Source organism: Oncorhynchus tshawytscha, linkage group LG21 (genome assembly GCF_018296145.1).
Source record: "Oncorhynchus tshawytscha isolate Ot180627B linkage group LG21, Otsh_v2.0, whole genome shotgun sequence".
NCBI lineage: Eukaryota > Metazoa > Chordata > Actinopteri > Salmoniformes > Salmonidae > Oncorhynchus > Oncorhynchus tshawytscha.
The window spans coordinates 27,743,411-27,764,604 of record NC_056449.1 but is presented as its reverse complement, the minus strand read 5'-3'; the positions used below and the strand labels follow the sequence as shown (position 1 = coordinate 27,764,604).

Here is a 21,194-nt window from a genome sequence, read left to right as displayed (position 1 = left end):
GTTCAGGTGGAAAGAGAATAGGCTATAGGAAGACCGATTGAGTGGGAATAGAAAGGTGAGAATTGAAGATAGGTGAGGGCATAGTTGTGGTCTGAACATGCCAGCTCTTGTTGAGGTAAGGATGTGGGAGCCAGTAGGTATAGAATGAGATCTGAGCAAGTCCTGGATGTTATCTCTCTACCTGTATTCATTTGTGTAGCTTACCTTCGCTCTGTCTCTCTACCTCCCTTTCCCTCTCACAGTCTGGAGTTCGGTATTCACGGTTATCTCCACTATACTCTAATGCAGGTTAGCGTTTTTGGTTATGAATCTTGTTCTGGAGGCAGCTCTGCAGAGTTGTCAGTTGCTGGCACAGCCACAAAATCTAACCACGCTGCTAATCCTAATGCCTAAACAACATTTTTGTTTTCAGGAATTTTTACAATATAACCAATTTTGACTTTGCAGCTGACCTATGTAATGGGAAATCGCTTCTTTCTGCCTCCAGGACACGACTCGTGACAATAAACATCAACCTTCTACTCTGTAGGCGCTTCACTATCCACGCATAATTAAATAGAGTCCAGTTGATTTGAATGCTGCACAAATTGACATACATATATGTTAGAAAACATAAGATATGGCGACATCTGGTGGTATGTGGTGACTCCTTTTCCGAATATATCCAATTTAAGCAGTGGTGGACGTGGCGATGACGTCAGTATCCGGAAATGACCCGGATTCAAACTTTCATTCCGGCTTGGTAAAAACATAGAACGATCTGTGAATTATTGTGGAATTTTGCTAATAGTAAGTTGAAACTGATCACGTTTATCGAGGGAACCTATATATATATACACATTTGATTGATGTTGTGATGAGAGAGTTTTCTTTATTCAAACAAAACATTCAAGCCACATCTCTAGGGTAAACTAAAAATCAGCTGTGATGGAGTCGGCTCTTTAAAACTAGCTAACGTTAGTTAGTCAACGGTAGCTTGGCATAACTAAATAGCTCAGTACCTAAGAACATGTAAATGACAACAGATATCTAGCTAGCTATAATTTTATATTTCATCACTGTCAGATAAGCTGTATGGTAGCATTTCGTTTGTGTTACCGTGGTATTGATGGATTTGCTAACATTAGCTTACTTATTACTAGCTAGGCACATAAATGGCGGTGGGGAGGCTTGATTGCTAAACAAATTGGCCAAGCTCCGATTTGTTGGGGGAAACTGAGACAACGTATTGGTAACTAGATGGGTAGCCCGGGGCCCAACAACCTAGCAAACTGTCACTTGAAATGATTTGGTTATGTTACTCCTATCATATTACAGATACATTGAGAATGCCCGTGTGCATCATTGGACACGGATTGACGCCTCGCAGTTAGGAGTTGACATCAGGAGGTGTAGTGACTGTTTCCACGGAGCACGGACCGGTCTATAGTACACTACCGATATCTTTCAGAAGTCAGACCCTTCCTCCTTGGCGTGCCCAGTGCAGGCTGGTGATATACAGGCGGCAGGATGACGTGCAGGGATCGAACCAACGAGTTCCAGTCCGCCTGCAAATCCCTACAGAGCAGACAGGTATGTAGGTATGGGAGAGGCAGTGGCGATTTTAGCATGTAAGTCTGGGTGGGGCATTTTTTTTGGGGGGGGGGCAGGGGCATACCAGCAAAGCCACAACACTAAACAATACATTAACTGCACTATAACGGTGACAAACGGTGCCCACAAACTGTTAGGGCCTACATCATCATTATTTTTTATTTTTTATTCACCTTTATTTACCCAGGTAGACCAGTTGAGAACAAGTTCTCATTTACAACTGCGACCTGGCCAAGAAAAAACAAAGCAGTGTGACATAAACAACAACACAGAGTTACACATGGAATAAACAAACGTACAGTCGATAACACAATAGAAAAGTCTATATACAGTGTGAGCAAATGAGGTAAGATTAGGGAGGTAAGGGAATAAATAGGCCATAGTGGCGAAGTAATTACAATATATCAATTAAATACTGGAGTGATAGATGTGCAGAAGATGAATGTGCAAGTAGAGATACTGGGGTGCAAAGAAAAAAAGAAAAAACAATATGAGGTAGTTGGATGTGCTATTTACAGATGGGCTATGTGCAATGATCTGTAAGCTGCTCTAACAGCTGATGCTTAAAGTTAGTGAGGGAGATATGAGTCTCCAGCTTAAGTGATTAAAAAAAAAAAAATGTGCAATTCGTTCCAGTCATTGGCAGCAGAGAACTGGAAGGAAAGGCGGCCAAAGAGGAATTGGCTTTGGGGGTGGCTAGTGAAATATACCTGCTGGAGCGCGTGCTCCAGGTGGGTGCTGCTATGGTGACCAGTGAGCTAAGGCAGGGCTTTACCTAGCAAAGACTTATAGATAACCCGGAGCCAGTGGGTTTGGCGACGAATATGAAGCAAGTGCCAGGAAACGAGAGAATACAGGTCACAGTGGTGGGCAGTATATGGGGCTTTGGTGACAAAACAGATGGCACTGTGATAGACTGCATCCAATTTGCTGAGTGGAGTGTTGGAGGCTATTTTGTAAATGACGTCGCCGAAGTCAAGGATCGATAGAATAGTCAGTTTTACAAGGGTATGTTAGGCAGCATGAGGGAAGGAGGCTTTATTGCGAAATAGGAAGCCGATTCTAGATTTAATTTTGGAATGGAGATGCTTAAAGTGAGTCTGGAAGGAGAGTTTAGTCTAACCAGACACCTAGGTATTTGTAGTTGTCTACATATTCTAGTAGTCAGAACCGTCCAGAGTAGTGATGCTGGACGGGCATGCAGGTGCGGGCAGTGATCGTTTGAAGAGCATGCTTTACTTGCATTTAAGAGCAGTTGGAGGCCACGGAAGGAGTGTTTTATGGCATTGAAGCTCGTCTGGAGATTAGTTAACATGGTGTCCAAAGAATGGCCAGAAGTATACAGAATGGTGTCGTCTGCGTAGAAGGTCAATGAATATGGCTGCACAGTATTGTCTTTTATCGATGGCGGTTAGTTTATTATTTAGGACCTTGAACGTGGCTGAGGTGCACCCATGACCAGCTCGGAAACCAGATTGCATAGCGGAGAAGGTACGGTGGGATTCGAAATGGTTGGTGATCTGTTTGTTAACTTGGCTTTCGAAGACCTTAGAAAGGCAGGGTAGGATAGATATAGGTCTGTAACATTTTGGGTCTAGAGTGTCTCCCCCTTTGAAGTGGGGGATGACCACAGCAGCTTTCCAATCTTTGGGGATCTCAGATGATACGAAAGAGAGGTTGAACAGACTAGTAATAGGGGTTGCAACAATTGCGGCAGGTAATTTTAGAACGAGAGGGTCCAGATTGTCTTCCCCAGATGATTGTACTGGTCCAGATTTTGCAGCTCTTTCAGAACATCAGCTATCTGGATTTGGGTGAGGGAGAAATGGGGAGGCTTGGGCAAGTTGCTGTGGGGGGTGCAGGGCTGTTGACTGGGGTAGGGGTACCCAGGTGGAAAGCATGGCCAGCTGTAGAAAAATGCTTATTGAAATTCTCAATTATTTTGGATTTATCAGTGGTGACAGTGTTTCCTATCTTCAGTGCAGTGGGCAGCTGGGAGGAGGTGCTCTTATTCTCCATGGACTTTGGAGTTTCTCCATGGAGTTTGTGCTACAGTATGCACATTTCTGTTTTAAAAAGCTAGCCTTTGCTTTCCTAACTGCCTGTGTATGTTGGTTCCTAACTTCCCTGAAAAGTTCCATATTGCGGGGGATATTTGATGCTAATGCAGTACGCCACAAGATGTTTTTGTGCTGGTCAAGGCCAGTCAGGTCTGAAGAGAACCAAGGGCTATATCTGTTCCTTGTTCTAATATTGGGACATAAAGCTGCCCCAACAGCAGTCCCAACACCTTACCACTGCTACAGTTCATTCAGCCTCATTTACTGCCTTTAAAAAAAACATCGCTGATAATGCTGACTTGCTTAAACAAATGTGGTTTCTACTGACAATTGAGATGTGCAAACTATGGCAATAGGGGACGACAAGCGGATAAGAGGCTATCCGTAATTTCGATTAAGACATTAATGAGCGAGAGACGACAGACGTTGTCAATATAACTATTTGTTCAGCACTTTTGAAATGTACAGCGACAGAATTCAGAACGTGGAATATAAACAGACAATGAAAGTTCTTACAATATTCAATGATTACATTTCTCTTAAATAGGTTTTTAGCAAACAGGCACACACCGGCTGCGAACGATGTGTTTACAATACCGCGTTGGTGAAAATAGACCAAATTATTAGGGTGAGGCACATGGGGTAATAACAGCTTACTACACAACATACCATACAACTCTCCTTCCGTGGCCTCCAACTGCTCTTAAACGCAAATAAAACTAAATGCATGCTATTCAACCGATCATTGCCCGCACCTGCCCGCCCATCCAGCATCACTACTCTGGACGGCTCTGACTTAGAATACGTGGATAGCTACAAATACCTAGGTGTCTGGTTAGACTGTGAACTCTCCTTCCAGACTCACATTAAGCATCTCCAATCAAAAATTAAATCTAGAATCGGCTTCCTATTTCGCAACAAAGCTTCCTTCACTCATGTTGCCAAACATACCCTCGTAAAACTGACCATCCTACCGATCCTTGACTTCGGCGATGTCATCTATAAAATAGCCTACAACACTCTGCTCAGCAAACTGGATGTAGTCTACCACCACTGCGACCTGAACGCTCTCGTTGGCTGGCCCTCGCTTCATACTCGTCGCCAAACCCACTGGCTACAGGTTATCTACAAGTCTCTGCTACGTAAAGCCCCGCCCTAGGTAAAGCCCCGCCTTAACTCAGCTCACTGGTCACCATAGCAGCACCCACTCGTAGCACACGCTCCAGCAGGTATATCTCACTGGTCACCCCCCAAAGCCAATTCCTCCTTTGGTCGCCTTTCCTTCCAGTTCTCTGCTGCCACTGACTGGAACAAACTGCAAAAATCACTGAAGCTGGAGATTCCCATCTCCCTCACTAGCTTTAAGAACCAGCTGTCAAAGCAGCTCACAGATCACTGCACCTGTTCATTGCCCATCTCTATACAGCCCATCTATCTACCTCATCCCCATACTGTGTTTATTTATTTTGATCCTGTTGCACCACAGTATCTCTACTTGCACATCCATCTTTTGCACATCTACCATTCCAGTGTTTAATTGCCATATTCTAATTACTTCGCCACCATGGCCTATTTATTGCCTTAACTCCCTTATTTGACCTTATTTGCACTCACTGTATATAGACTTTGTTTATTTTTTTTCTACTGTATTATTGACTATGTTTTGTTCATTCCATGTGTAACTCTGTGTTGTTGTATGTGTTGAACTGCTATGCTTTATCTTGGCCAGGTCGCAGTTGCAAATGAGAACTTGTTCTCAACTAGCTTACCTGGTTAAATAAAGGTTAAATAAAAAATACACTTAGTATTACTTTATTAGCTACAGAATACATACAGTGCCTTGCGAAAGTATTCGGCCCCCTTGAACTTTGCAACCTTTTGCCACATTTCAGGCTTCAAACATAAAGATATAAAACTGTATTTTTTTGTGAAGAATCAACAACAAGTGGGACACAATCATGAAGTGGAACGACATTTCTTGGATATTTCAAACTTTTTTTAACAAATCAAAAACTGAAAAATTGGGCGTGCAAAATTATTCAGCCCCTTTACTTTCAGTGCAGCAAACTCTCTCCAGAAGTTCAGTGAGGATCTCTGAATGAGCCAATGTTGACCTAAATGACTAATGATGATAAATACAATCCACCTGTGTGTAATCAAGTCTCCGTATAAATGCACCTGCACTGTGATAGTCTCAGAGGTCCGTTAAAAGCGCAGAGAACATCATGAAGAACAAGGAACACACCAGGCAGGTCCGAGATACTGTTGTGAAGAAGTTTAAAGCCGGATTTGGATACAAAAAGATTTCCCAAGCTTTAAACATCCCAAGGAGCACTGTGCAAGCGATAATATTGAAATGGGAAGGAGTATCAGACCACTGCAAATCTACCAAGACCTGGCCGTCCCTCTAAACTTTCAGCTCATACAAGGAGAAGACTGATCAGAGATGCAGCCAAGAGGCCCATGATCACTCTGGATGAACTGCAGAGATCTACAGCTGAGGTGGGAGACTCTGTCCATAGGACAACAATCAGTCGTATATTGCACAAATCTGGCCTTTATGGAAGAGTGGCAAGAAGAAAGCCATTTCTTAAAGATATCCATAAAAAGTGTCGTTTAAAGTTTGCCACAAGCCACCTGGGAGACACACCAAACATGTGGAAGAAGGTGCTCTGGTCAGATGAAACCAAAATGGAACTTTTTGGCAACAATGCAAAACGTTATGTTTGGCGTAAAAGCAACACAGCTCATCACCCTGAACACACCATCCCCACTGTCAAACATGGTGGTGGCAGCATCATGGTTTGGGCCTGCTTTTCTTCAGCAGGGACAGGGAAGATGGTTAAAATTGATGGGAAGATGGATGGAGCCAAATACAGGACCATTCTGGAAGAAAACCTGATGGAGTCTGCAAAAGACCTGAGACTGGGACGGAGATTTGTCTTCCAACAAGACAATGATCCAAAACATAAAGCAAAATCTACAATGGAATGGTTCAAAAATAAACATATCCAGGTGTTAGAATGGCCAAGTCAAAGTCCAGACCTGAATCCAATCGAGAATCTGTGGAAAGAACTGAAAACTGCTGTTCACAAATGCTCTCCATCCAACCTCACTGAGCTCGAGCTGTTTTGCAAGGAGGAATGGGAAAAAATGTCAGTCTCTCGATGTGCAAAACTGATAGAGACATACCCCAAGCGACTTACAGCTGTAATCGCAGCAAAAGGTGGCGCTACAAAGTATTAACTTAAGGGGGCTGAATAATTTTGCACGCCCAATTTTTCAGTTTTTGATTTGTTAAAAAAGTTTGAAATATCCAATAAATGTCATTCCACTTCATGATTGTGTCCCACTTGTTGTTGATTCTTCACAAAAAAATACAGTTTTATATCTTTATGTTTGAAGCCTGAAATGTGGCAAAAGGTCGCAAAGTTCAAGGGGGCCGAATACTTTCGCAAGGCACTATATCTCTCTGGTATCCTATATAATTTATGAAGCAGTATAAGACATTTCTGGTCTCACGTTGTTGTGATGTGCTTGAACAGGAAAGTGGTGCGGCGGTCCTTCATGGGCAAATTTTGTCATCAAAGAGAAAGATGCTGGATTTACAATTCCAAGTTGAATCACCGTTCAAAACGTGTTTTTCCCCTGAGTTCCCAGTTGTCTCGAACTCAGTTAGCCACTGATTCCTTCCCAAACCACTCATTGTTGAATTAGCAACTTCCAACTGTTTGTGTAATGTTTATGTTCAATGGCCGATGAGCACCGAGACGTTTTATCTGTAATTTCTTTTCATATGACAAGGATGGAAAAGGATTTGATTGTCGACTTGATTCATGGTGATGACTGCTAGCTAAGATTTTGAAAGTATGATGTTGACAGTCCAAGCAAAGCTACTGTTGATTTAACGATGTCATTCTATCTGTGGCAAATGACCTTGAACCTTCATGGATGGGCACTTCTTTTTTCTATTTGTTACTTTTACCCTTTTTCTCACCAATTTCATGGTATCCAATTGGTAGTTAGTCTGGTCTCATCGCTGCAACTCCCGTACGGACTTGAGACAGGCGAAGGTCGAGAGCCATACATCCTCTAAACCCAGTCAAGCCGCACTGCTTCTTGACACAATGCCTGCTTAGCCCGGAAGCCAGCCACACCAATGTGTCGGAGGAAACACAGTACTCCTGGCGACCATGTCAGCATGCATTGCGCCCGGCCCTCCACGAGTTGCTAGAGCGTGATGGGACAAGAACATTCCTGCCACCCAAACACTCCCCTAACCCGGACGATGCTGGGACAATTGTGCGCCCCCCATGGGTCTCCCGGTCATGGCTGGCTGAGACAGAGACTGGACTCGAACCAGGATTTCTAGTGGCACAGCCTTAGACCACTGCGCCACTGGGGAGGCCGGATGGGCACTTCTAATATAACTCTAATCTTAGAATTGGCGATGACGTACTGTTCCATGAGTGACACACTTTTTTTTAACCTAAAAATGCGGGGCTGAAAACAGGTGGGGCTCTGCACTAAATGACGGGTCGCCACTAAGGAGAGGCAAGGGCAGTGATGTTGAAATAGCCATCTGATCAAGGCTGGGGGATACTAAACATAACCTATGGGAGATAGAGGAACCTATTCATTCCCCCTCTTGTTATCTGCCACAGATGATGTCTCTTTTAATCCCTCTTTCTCATTCTCTCTCTCTACAGAATGGTGTTCAGCACACCAAGCCAGCCCTCAGTGCTCTCAAGCAACGCAGTGACTTCACCCTCATGGCCAAGTGAGTCCCACTGCTAGCCAACTTGCTCACATTACACAGTTAATCCACTCAGGGGTGTAGTTGGCACCTGTGTCTGATTTGAAGTTTAGTAAATAGCCAGTTGTTGCTGTTAGTTTCTCCATGGTGTTTTAATCACATTGTAGCTCTGCATGATCTCTCTGGAATGTAGGCTGTTCTTTTCTGTTATCATTTTACCGAAGGACATACTTTACATTTCACGTATGTACATGCACTAGCAGTTTCTTTTCACTGTGTTCATGTTTAGGCCTATCACTGTGATACCAATCTTGTGTTGTTTTGAACCTCTCCAGGAGAATAGGGAAGGACTTGAGTAATACATTTGCTAAACTAGAGAAACTCACTATATGTAAGTATATGTCAATATTTATGTTTCAATATTTATGAGTCAAATAGCTATTTGGAAAAACTGTGTTTTTCTATAGTTCTGGATGTCTGTTTTGACCTTTTCAGTGGCTAAAAGAAGATCTCTATTTGATGACAAGGCAGTGGAGATTGAAGAGTTAACCTACATCATCAAGCAGGTGAGATTTTTCTTTTGAATTGACATTGATACAGGAAAAGCAGTCGGCTGTTTCTCGTTATGAACTATAAATCTCAAACACGATGACCAGTCAGTCAGGTGGAATCTCTATGCAAGTGACAGACCTAGCTGTTTTAGTGGACGCAGTCTGTGTGACACTGCTGTGCCCTGTTTGACTCCCTCCGCCTGTCTCCCACTATTCCACTCGCAGGACATTAACAGCCTGAACAAGCAGATTGCCCAGCTGCAGGATCTGATCCGTTCACGTGGAGCTCCCAGCGGCAGACACATCCAGACCCATTCCAACACCATCGTCATCTCCCTGCAGGTCTGACTGCCAGTGCCTCTCTACTGCGTTATGTAACTGATGTGGATGAGTAAAATGATGTAGCCATATGAAACCTGAGGCTTTATAAAATCAACAACTCCTTGTTTTGTTGCAGTCCAAACTGGCGTCTATGTCCAATGACTTCAAGTCGGTTCTAGAAGTAAGAACGGAGGTAAGATTCACTGGAACGTTCTGTCACTCTGGAACTTTCTGTCATTAAACCTCATAAAATCCTCATAATTGTAGGTTGCCTACATCGTTCTCATTTTCTCTTTCTCTAGAACCTGAAGCAGCAGAAGAACAGGAGAGAACAGTTCTCTCAGCGTCACGTCTCTTCTCCTCTCCACGCCAACAACTTCAGTAAGAAAACACACCACGTTTACTTCACCTTCAGCCTCTAATTCCTACACCAGATCACTTCACAAATGTCTCTGTGAATTCCAATCACAGAACTTTATTTTCTCTTCCTTTTAACTGACTATTGTTTCTCTCTCCTCTGCCAGAGAGTTCAGTGTTGATGCAGGATGAGTCAAGGAGTATGGGGGCTGAGGTCGCCATCAACATGGACAACCAGTCTAACCCTCTACAGCTCCAGCTCATTGATGAGCAGGTACAAACACTTTATTATCACCTGTATTGTGTATGTCAGTGTTACTATAATGCTGTTTCTCTGTGGTGCAGGACTCGTACATCCAGAGCCGTGCAGACACCATGCAGAACATTGAGAGCACCATCGTAGAGCTGGGCTCTATCTTTCAGCAGCTGGCTCACATGGTGAAGGAGCAGGAGGAGACAGTACAGAGGTGAGGGAGGGGGAGGAGAGCAGTATGATGGGGAAGCAGGGAAACAAGGTGGATGAGGGAAAGAGGAGTTGAGGGAGAAAGAGATGCGGTGTAGAGGGGAGAAATTGAGATGCTCGAGCACCGCCCGGTGTGTGTCACAAGCCCTATGTTTGTTTCCTCTCCCATGTAGGATTGATGCTAACGTGGAGGACACTCAGCTCAACGTGGACATGGCTCACACGGAGATCCTCAAGTACTTCCAGTCTGTGTCCTCCAACCGCTGGCTCATGGTCAAGATCTTCCTCGTCCTCATCGTGTTCTTCATCGTCTTTGTGGTCTTCCTCGCCTGAGCAGGGAGAAATGATAGATAAAGAAGTGGAGGTTGAAGAAGAGGGAGATGGAAAAGTTCATTGTCTTTTGACAGGTTGCGTCACTCCTATGAAACGCTAGTCGCTTGACCAATAGTTCAGACGGAGTCATGCTATCTGACATAAGACAATGGGAAAGGTTGGGCTGAGACGAGGGGTTGCCACAGCAACAGGACAATGGGACAGGTGGAGTGTTATTGAACGGTCTAGGACTTGAGGTCCAGCAGCCCAAGAAATGATAGTCTGCTGCCTAAAGCCTTGGAGAGAGTTTCTGGAGTGACCCTAGCAGATCTATTCTGTTCCTACAGACATTGATGAAATACCCCTAATGAAAAGGATATGCTATCGGAACACGCTTTGTATAGTATAAACAGAATACTTGTCATTCTGTTCTTTGTTACTTTAGAGAACAATTCATCTTACACATTTAAATCAAAAATGACTTATTTAATGGTTTGATTCTGCAAACCTAGTTTTGTTTCTTGGTAGATTTTCTTTTACCCCTCATGTAGCTTATTGTTGATTGGTTGTAAGACGGGGTGTCATCAACTTTCTCTCTGACATGAGGGCCAACACAACAGACTGGAGTTTTCTTGAATTGTAATCATTTCTTTCGATTTTTGTTCCTCATTATTCTAGTTTTATTAAAGAGAGACTTGAACAATTCTCCCTCACTATCATTCACGCCACGCATGATTGGAAACTGTTGTTGGTTTACTTTCTCTTTTTCTTTCAATGTTTCTTATTTGCCAAAAGGGTACTTTCAGTTTCAAAGAAATGTGACAAGACACCTGTGGTCTAAACTGTTTTATGACAGTACAGGATTAAAGGTGGTTTAAACTGAAGAGGACATTCCCTTCATAGCCCCAGTCATAAACACAATGTGACGAGTCAGACCCAAACAGTTTGTAACAAGTTACTTAACACTGTTATTGCAGATCTAACAGTTTAGATTGCCTGGTTTACCTGCCAGCAAGTCAGCTGGGGTCAGTCTGAATACTGTTGCCAATGGTTTGCATCCCAAATGGCACTCTATTTCCTATATAGTGCACTACTTTAAACAGAGCCCAAGGGCCCTGGACGAAAGTAGTACACTAAATAGGAAATGGGTTGCTATTTGGGACCCTAATTAACAGGTTGTTATTAACCCTGTCATAACCAATGACATGTCACCTGTTATGTAGAGCTGAAAGTACCCTAGTGAAGTCTCTCAAGCAAACTTCCCTGCAACTTGTCCGTTTGGACCTCACTGCTTTATTGGGGACTCTTCTCTTCATCTCCTCTCATTCTCACTGAGGACAGATGTTTATGTACAGGCTATTATTTAATGACCGACCAGAACTTTTTTAATAAGAAAACACTCCTATTTCTTCCCTCTTTTTTTGCCAAATGCCTTGACTTCTACAGTGTGTAAAGTGAAAATAGTGCTAATGTATTGGATAGAAGTGCATATTAAAAAAGAACAATGGGGAAGTTGTGCAAAGGACTGTAATTCTTTACTGAGTAAGAGGATTATAGAATATTGATATAATGAATTGTTATAGAGTAACCATGCCAACCAAAGGACTGGAACTAAGCTATGTAGTAGTAATGGCCCCACAATAATCCACACAAACTAATTTATTATCAAGGATCTGTTGGAAAATAAGACATGTATTTTCTAGTTCATTTTACATGCATTTCATGTGTTAACGCATTCGGAAAATGTAATTCACAATAAAAAAAACAAAATAGTATTGTATATCTGCTGGCTAAGCTTGCAATTCTACTCTTGCATATGTAACTGCATTATGTCTAAACAGTCAGTGGAAATCTGCTGAGGTGTGAGCTGTCCTCATGTTGCATCTCATCTTGACCTTCTCCCCTATCAATCTCATCTCCTATTCTCTTTCTCCATCCCTCCCTCAGCCAAGTGCACTCTGTTCGATGGGGGTGATATCAGGCATGCTCATGCTCCTCCCCTTCCTGGCCGCTCTCGCCACGTTTGCTGCTCCCTCCTGCTGCTCCACCTCGTCTTCCTCGTACCAGCTGGACTCCTCCTGCAGGTTGCCACGTGACCCGCCCAGGCCCCCGCCCCTGAAGGGAGCGGGGCGGAACTTGGAGCGGAAGGTTACAAAGGAGAGGCTCTTGCTGCGTTGTTTGTCCCAGCCGGCTGACCTCATCCTCATCTCCTCGTTCTCCTCTTCTCCCTCCACGCAGTCACGTAGAACTGTGCGGAACAGACGAGCCACCTCGTGAACCTCCGGCTCAATCTCCGTCACCAGATTCCTGAACCTGGGGTAGAGGGCAAAGGTCAAAATGAGTTTGCGTGATACTGACAAAGGGATAAAAGGTGGCACCAAGTTCACTTTGGAGACATCAGAACCTGTTGATCATGAATCCATTTCCATGATCTACCTGAGACATTCAGGATATGTGTTGTGTACATACACCTCTGACACGGATAAGGTACAAAATCCCACCTAACAATGACAGGGCCACACTGAGACGGTGGCACCTTGGCACACAGGTCCTGCAGTTCTATCAGGTCTCGGGGGGTCAGCTCATAGGGTTGGTGGGTGGGGGCAGTGGCCAGCCAGCTGTAGTCAGCGGAGGAAGAGCTGCGCCGGCGCCGGCCCTCTTTTGTCACCCTTTCCAGGCGGATACGTTCGGTGCGCTTCACCATGGCACCCAGCTCCAGCATCAGGGTGTTGGTGACTAGTTCTTCTGCCGTACGCTGTCCAGGCACTTTCGGCTCCAGAGAAAACACTGCTGACCAGGGGAACATCTAGGGAGGGACAGAATTTAATCAACTTGATTTATTCCAGATGGGCAATTATTGTGAGAGGAGAGAGGAATCAGCCATGGGGATGGGACCAATACAAGTTATTGAAACTGTTTTCATGCTGCAAACTCACGCTATTAATTTAAACACACTTAAAGTAAATGTAATGTATCTTAATTGTTCAACTTTGTTTTAAAATCTTAATCAAATAATTGCTTCATTAGGTAGATAAACACGCCTGGGGATGTTACTTGATTGATAGAACTGTAAATACAGGTAATTAGATTCACTGAATCGCTTTCTGCTTTAGGTGACCTGCCTTTTTCACGACACAATGTAAAAGTTAATTTACCTGTAGTCAAACAAAAGCTTGATAGCTTACCTTTTACAAAAGTCAATTATTGAGTAGTCTCCTTGTTGGTTAGAAATCCTCTTATCAAGATGCAGACAATGCCTTCATTTCACAGTTCCTTTTTTTTGTTTCTGTTGTCTTTGGTGTGCAGCTGCAAAATATAAACGGTTAAAAAGAAAATGTCGACTTTCACTCCTACACACCACTAACTGACCACCTTGCTACCTCGAAGGTCCGTGGCAGATAGGTATGTGTTCCTTCGTGATTGACAATGAATGTAATCCTGTATTAATATACAGAGTGATTGACAGGTCTTTTACCGGACTAACCTCATAAGCACACCTGGAGGTGTTGCTAGATGTGTCAGCCTGTACATATCCAGTCAGCCAACTAGAGCAGCGTAGCAGCAGGGGTTACCAGCAGTTTTGTTCAGTAAGCATCCGTCATCTGTGAATCAAAACAGAGACACTGGACCTAAAATTTACAGTAAAATACGAACAATATCCTCAGTGATGACAATGAGCATTTTCATGGGAGGACATATGCCTACCGTTTCATCACTGATCTGTGGCCTTTAGACAGCACTCCAGAATGTTTTTGCTCAGATAATGGGCTAGAATAATGGCTCTGCTTGGATGCTGGTTGGTAAAGGAATGGTGTTGGCTTTGTCAATGATACTTGCATTTGATGAAGTTGAAATTGTAAACTTCAGATCGATTTGTATAGAACCCCTAGACTTATATTAGGCTGAGTGTGACATTGGCAAGGCATTTCTGCTCTTCCTGGAAGACCAAGGCACATACAGTGCATTCGGACAGTATTCAGACAAATCCAAATCAAATTTTATTGGTCACATACACATGCTTAGCAGATGTTATTGCGGGTGTGACGAAATGCTTGTGTTTTTGCTCCGACAGTTCAGTAATATCTTACAATTTATATCTAACAAATTACACAACATATACCCAATACACAGAAATCTAGGTTAGAATGAATTAAGACTATATACATATGGACGAGCAAGGTCAGAGTGGAACGGACTAAGATACAGTAGAATAGTATAGAATACAGTATATACATATGAGATGAGTAATGCACGATATGTAAACATTAAGTGAATGAGATACCGTAGAATAGTATAGAAAACAGTATATACATATACAGCCTCTAATGTGCTAGTGATGGCTGTGTAGCACTCTGATGGCCTTGAGATAGAAGCTGTTTTTCAGTCTCTTGTTCCCAGCTTTGATGCACCTGTACTGACCTCGCCTTCTGGATGATAGCGGGGTAAACAGACAGTGGCTTGGGTGGTTGATGTCCTTGATTATCTTTTTGGCCTCCCTGTGACATCGGGTGCTGTAGGTGTCCTGGAGGACGCGTAGTTTTCCCCAGGTAATGCGTTGAGCAGACCGCACCATCCTCTGGAGAACCTTGCGGTTGCGGGCGGTGCAGTTGCCATACCAGGCAGTGATACAGCCCGACAGAATGCTTCAATTGTGCTTCTGTAAACATTTGTGAGGGTTTTAGGTGACAGGCCAAATTTCTTTAGCCTCCTGAGGTTCTGTTGCACCTTTTCACCACACTGTCTGTGTGGGTGGTCCAATTCAGTTTGTCAGTGATGTGTACGTCAAGGAACTTGAAGCTTTCCACTTTCTTCACTGCGGTCCCATCGATGTAGATAGGGGGGAGCACCCTCTGCCAATGTGATGAAACGGTATTCAGACCCTTTACACAATGCTTTTTTGAAGTATCTTTGGCGATTACAGCCTCAAGTCTTCTTGGGTATGACGCTACAAGCTTGGCACCTGTATTTGAGGAGATTCTCCCATTCTTCTCTGCATATCCTCTTAAGCTCTGTCAGGTTGGATGGGGAGTATTGCTGCACAGCTATTTTCAGGTCTCTCCAGAGATGTTCAATCAGGTTCAAGTCTGGCCTCTGGCTGGGCCACTCAAGGACATTCAGAGACTTGTCCCGAAGCCACTCCTGCATTGTCTTGGCTGTGTGCTTATGGTCATTGTCCTTTTGGAAGGTGACCCTTTGCCCCAGTCTGAGGTCCTGAGCACTCTGGAGCAGGTTTTCATCAGGGATCTCTCTGTACTTTGCTCCGTTCATCTTTCACCTCGATCCTGACTAGTCTCCCAGTCCCTGCTGCTGAAAAACATCCTACAGCATGATGCTGCCACCACCATGTTTCACAGTAGGGATGGTGCAAGGTTTCCTCCAGACGTGATGCTTGGCATTCAGACCAAAGAGTTCAATCTTGTTTTCATCAGACCAGATAATCTTGTTCCTCATGGTCTGAGAGTCCTGTAGGGGCCTTTTGGCAAACTCTAAGAGAGCTGTCATGTGCCTTTTACTGAGGAGTGGCTTCCGTCTGGCCACTCTACCATAAAGGCCTGATTGGTAGAGTGCTACAGAGATGATTGTCCTTCTTGAAGTTTCTCCCATCTCCACAGAGGAACTCTAGAACTCTGTCAGAGTGACTATCGGGTTCTTGGTCACCTCCCTGACCAAGGTCCTTCTCCCCAGACTGCTCAGTTTGGCAGGGTGGCTAGCTCTAGGAAGAGTCTTGGTGGTTCCAAACTTCTTCCATTTATCAATGATGGGAGGCCACTGTGTTCTTGGGGACCTTCACTGCTACAGAAATGTTTAGATCTGTGCCTCGACACCATCCTGTCTCGGAGCTCTACAGACATTATGGAGTATTTGTGTGTAGATTGTTGAGGGAGAAAAAATGTAAAACATTTAGAATAAAGCTGTATCTTAACAAAATGTTGAAAAAGGGAAGGGATCTGAACACTTCCAGAATGCACTGTATAAGACAACTGTCTCATTAGTGACATAAATAGTAACATCAACAACTATATTTAGATCATAATCATCGTCCTAATAACTCATACTAATAACGCCGACGCTGTTCCAGGTATCGTCGTCTGGATTTGAGCGTAATCTGAGATTAGGTCTATACATGAGGTAAAGCCGCCTCAATGCTGAGTGAAGTGGAAACCCAGCGGGGTTAGAGGAGTAACCACGTCTTCAGGCTACCCCATATAGACAGAAAGAGAGAGAGAAAGAGAGCAAGAGAGAGAGAAAAAAAAGTGAAAAAGAGAGCGAGAGAAATTTGTAGAGAGGAGAGAAAAAGAGGCAGAGAGAAAGAGACAGCTGGTGGGTGAGATTGCTGTAGCCTACTAATGAGAGAGACAGTTGGATGGGTGGGTGGATGGGAGTAGTCACTCAGATGGCTTATAATGGATGACACACTCATGTTATGTAATCTGAACATAAGCGTTATAACATAATACTCCGGGGCATTATAATCATCTTTCAGATGCCTGTGTTTTCATATACAATGTAAAAAACAATGGGTTGTCCTTGAAGTTGGCAATGTCGGCAACTTATCATTTTGTATCTGTTTCACAAACTAGTCAGTTGGCCTAATGTGATAATATGGACATAACATGGACAAAGTTTGTATCCAGAGACAAAATGATCTTCCTATTTTTTTAAATGATTGTAATTTCTGCAATGATTGATAATGGAATAACTTGTCTCAGGCTAAACAAAAGCTAAAGACCCCTTTTGAAAATCTTTCTCTCTTAGATACCTACTGCAGCCCTCATACTTCACATGCAACATCCGTTCTGCCAATCACATTCTGTTAAAGGTCCCCAAAGCACACACATCCCTAGGTCGCTCCTCTTTTCAGTTCGCTGCAGCTAGCGAATGGAACGAGTTGCAAAAAAAACTCAAACTGAACAGTTTTATCTCCATCTCTTCGTTCAAAGACATGGACACTCTTACTGACAGTTATGGCTACTTTGTGCGAAGCTTCCAGAAAAGAGGCGTTAAATTCTACAACCACCTAAAAGGAAGCGATTCCCAAACCTTCAACAACAAAGCCATCACCTACAGAGAGATTAACCTACAGAAGAGTCCCCTAAGCCAGCTGGTCCTGGGGCACTGTTCACAAACACAAGGCCCCAGAGCTCCAGGACAGCAACACAAAAAGACCCAAACAAATCATGAGAAAACAAAAATATAATTACTTGACACATTGGAAAAAATTAACCAACAGAGCAAACTGGAATGCTATTTGGCCCAAAACAAAGAGTACACAGTGGCAGAATACCTGACCACTGTGACTGACCCAAAGAATTTGAAAACAAATCCAATTTCTAGTCGGTGAAATACCACAGTGTGCCATCACAGCAGCAAGATTTGTGACCTGTTGCAAAGGGCAACCAGTGAAGAATAAACACCATTGTAAATACAACCCATATTTATGTTAACTTATTTTCAGTTTTGTACTTAACTCTTTGCATATCATTACAACACTGTACATAGTCGTAATTTGACATTTGAAATGTTTCTATTTCTTTGAAAGTTTTGTGAGTGTAATGTTCATTTCTGATTATTTCACCTTTGTTTATTATCTATTTCGCTTGCTTTGGCAATGTAAACATGTGTTTCCCATGCCAATAAAGCCCTTTGAATTGAATTGTTGTCTCTAACTTGCCTTTGTGCTGTTGTCTGTGCCCAATAATGTTTGTACCATGTTGGGTTGATACTATGCTGTGTTGTTGCCATGCTGTTGTCTTAGGTCTCACTTTATGTAATGTTGTGGTGTCTCTCTTGTCCTGATGCATGTTTTGTCCTATATTTTTAATTTTTAAACCCCGTCCCCGCAGGAGGCCTTTTGGTAGGCCGTCATTGTAAATAAGAATTTGTTCTTAACTGACTAGTCTAGTTAAGTAAAGGTTAAATAAATACATTTTAAAAAATTGTTTAATCATAGAGAATCGTCTTTCATCGCTAGGTGTCATCAAAGAGGTCTTCCTATGTCCCCCTCTCTTCTGGCCATACCTCACCGACCCCCTCTCTTCTGGCCATACAGAGCAAACTCACACCTCATACCTCATACACAAACTCATACCTCACCGACCCCCTCTTTCTGGCCATACCTCACAGACCCCCTCTCTCTTCTGGCCATACCTCACCGACCCCCTCTCTTCTGGCCATACCTCACCGGGCCATACCTCACCGACCCCCTCTCTTCTGGCCTTACCGCACCGACCCCCTCTCTTCTGGCCTTACCGCACCGACCCCCTCTCTTCTGGCCTTACCGCACCGACCCCCTCTCTTCTGGCCTTACCGCACCGACCCCCTCTCTTCTGGCCATACCTCACCGACCCCCTCTCTTCTGGCCATACCTCACCGACCCCTCTCTTCTGGCCATACCTCACCGAACCCCCTCTCTTCTGGCCATACCTCACCGACCCCTCTCTTCTGGCCATACCTCACCGACCCCTCTCTTCTGGCCATACCTCACCGACCCCTCTCTTCTGGCCATACCTCACCGACCCCTCTCTTCTGGCCATACCTCACCGACCCCTCTCTTCTGGCCATACCTCACCGAACCCCTCCCTCTGTCGACAAATCGTTTTATTGTTGGCTCGTCAGGCGGCACGAGACTCGCGGGTTTTAGCATTCAGTTGTTGAAATGAAATGCTAACACATTTTGAAACCATCATTAGACACGCGGCTGCTGAAATATTTACATTAAACTTGTAATCCACCACATGTGAAGGAACAAATCGAAGTGTATCTGTAATTGTCGCGTTGGAGCATTTGGATTTCACATCAATATAAACAGGATTGCGACATAAATGGTAAGTCATCATAGCGAGCTAGCTGGCTAACGGCTAGTCTGGTTTGGCTAATTCAACTAGTTAGTTAGATTGCTTGTATAATAATGCATGTGTAGAACTGTCAATACTGGCTAGGTGGCTAGCCGTCTTTACTCCACTCTGCTGTGATTACATTTCTAGCTACAGTAAAGACAAGTTGATTCACAACTAGCTAGCTTATTTGAATATTCAAAACAATGCCATTGCGTGTTGCATGGTGTGTTATTTCAGTGAATCAAACAGACAACAATATTGGCTTCCTCCACTTTCCTGATTTCATCCAAGTTGTTGAAGACGAGTGACAATCCTGGCAAGAGACCGATTCTAAATATTTTGTCGGTCTTGCTGGTTTGAACAACGTTGCCACAGCTGTCTCCTAAGCACATCATTATTTATTGTCAAACAGTACTTCCTAGGAATGGCCACATCATGGTTCTTTTAGTTTCAGCAACTCTGCTGCTATGATTAGCTGTAGCTAAATACTATTAAGATTTTCACAACGTTGAGCTGTGAATTGCACTATGGCCCCTACCTAACATGTGGTACGGTTTAAAAGCAGCATGCGACCAGGCCAACTTTACGTTCTAACCACAATGTGATTGTTGTCACACTAGATAGAGAGACTGAAACAATAGTATTGCAGTGCCAGCCATACATTGCCATTCTCAACGCTATCACTGTCAGTGCAGGTGACTCATGTCGTCATTGTGTAGGATTCTACCGTTATTTTAAATAAGAATTTGTTCTTAACTGATTTGCCTAGTTAAATAAACATAATGTCTGACCTGCTGTCAGTTCAGTTCAAACCAGCGTCCTTTTATTTATTTGGCGTTTCATTGACTCGTTCTTTACAGACAGAAACTGTACGTAAACAATGACATAACATTGAGCAATGACAACCAGGAAATTCTCTTCTCTCTTCAAGGACCTGCCTCCTTCTCTCGCTCTCTCTGTGTCCAAAATGGCATCCTATTCTCTATATAGTCTAGTAGTTTTGGGCACCCTGGTCAGAAGTATTGCACTACATGGGGAATAGGATGCATTGGGACGCAGACTCTGTTCGTAGCCTGAGGCGCAGGGTGCATAGCTACGCACCTTTGCATGGAGGCACTTGATTGAGCCATGATGGGTTTGGTTAGATCATGATCTTCAATCAGGATTTTCTTCATTCCTCGGCTCAAACCGTCTCTGTGTTTGTGTTATTGTCATGGCTATAAACCAGAGGAGCTGGCAAACGTGAAAACATGTGCACAGTGTTACAGGAAATGTGTTGTTTAGACAAACAAATATAAGACTAAACATTCAAATAAGATTTATTTGAATCATCCTTCCTGAAAAGTGGCCTATCCCTGAAGGAGGCGGTCTGCACTGGTGGAAACTGGCAAGTTCTGTCTCCTAGGAAAACACTGAGTCACACTCCCCAGTCCCCACAGCTCTACTGTAAAAAGGAGATCTAGCCTTGGTTACACGGTTCAAACTAAGGCAAGCTCCATTATAGATTGAAGCTTGTTCAGACAGACACACATACACACACACACTTTCTTTTTATTCTTATTTGTTTCTTCATCTCTATCTACTTCTTATTGTTCTTCTACTTTATTGAAGTTACTGTGTTTCTATTCCAGCCTTAACTTCCTGGGGCATATTGGTCTTACCAGACTGGTTCTCCAGTGTACGAACTCTGGTGTCTGAGACATCTACCCTGATCGGGAGGAGATGAGCTGGGCAGAGGAGGACTGGACGGTGGGCCTGTCTGGCCGGGCCCTGCAGAAGGTCAAGGAGCTGCAGGTCCAGCAAGAGAGGCTGAACAGAGAGAGACAGCAGAAACAGCTGCAGCTGGACAGCACACAGACCTCCCTCAACAAACAGACTGTCAAGGTACTGTACGAACAAGTCAAAGTTAGGCAGAGAAAGTTGTCACCTGAGTTAGGTTATGAT

The 21,194-nt window shown here is 43.7% G+C and overlaps 2 protein-coding genes across 4 annotated transcripts; one reads left to right on the top strand and one right to left on the bottom strand.

Moving 5' to 3' along the window:
* Positions 1-685: 685 nt before the first annotated feature.
* stx5a (syntaxin 5A) lies at positions 686-11,118 on the top strand. Its single transcript, XM_024383310.2, has 11 exons — positions 686-789; positions 1,318-1,572; positions 8,363-8,433; positions 8,745-8,800; positions 8,905-8,975; positions 9,186-9,302; positions 9,418-9,474; positions 9,584-9,662; positions 9,806-9,912; positions 9,984-10,105; positions 10,275-11,118. Exons 2-11 carry the CDS (start codon positions 1,510-1,512, stop codon positions 10,432-10,434), a joined length of 903 nt encoding a protein of 300 aa, XP_024239078.1. The 5' UTR covers positions 686-789; positions 1,318-1,509; the 3' UTR covers positions 10,435-11,118.
* Positions 11,119-12,054: 936 nt separating this feature from the next.
* Positions 12,055-20,144, bottom strand: zgc:162144 (RD3 domain-containing protein). Of its 3 annotated transcripts, XM_024383312.2 has the most exons (5): positions 20,042-20,144; positions 13,898-14,015; positions 13,599-13,719; positions 12,915-13,219; positions 12,055-12,726 (listed from the first exon to the last, which is right to left on the bottom strand). In XM_024383312.2, exons 4-5 carry the CDS (start codon positions 13,217-13,219, stop codon positions 12,357-12,359), a joined length of 675 nt encoding a protein of 224 aa, XP_024239080.1. In that variant the 5' UTR covers positions 13,599-13,719; positions 13,898-14,015; positions 20,042-20,144; the 3' UTR covers positions 12,055-12,356. The 3 variants fall into 3 exon arrangements, with proteins under 3 accessions (XP_024239080.1, XP_042159206.1, XP_024239079.1); XM_042303272.1 differs by lacking the exon at positions 20,042-20,144 and having other exon boundaries at positions 13,898-14,417; XM_024383311.2 differs by lacking the exons at positions 13,898-14,015; positions 20,042-20,144 and having other exon boundaries at positions 13,599-13,846.
* Positions 20,145-21,194: the final 1,050 nt, after the last annotated feature.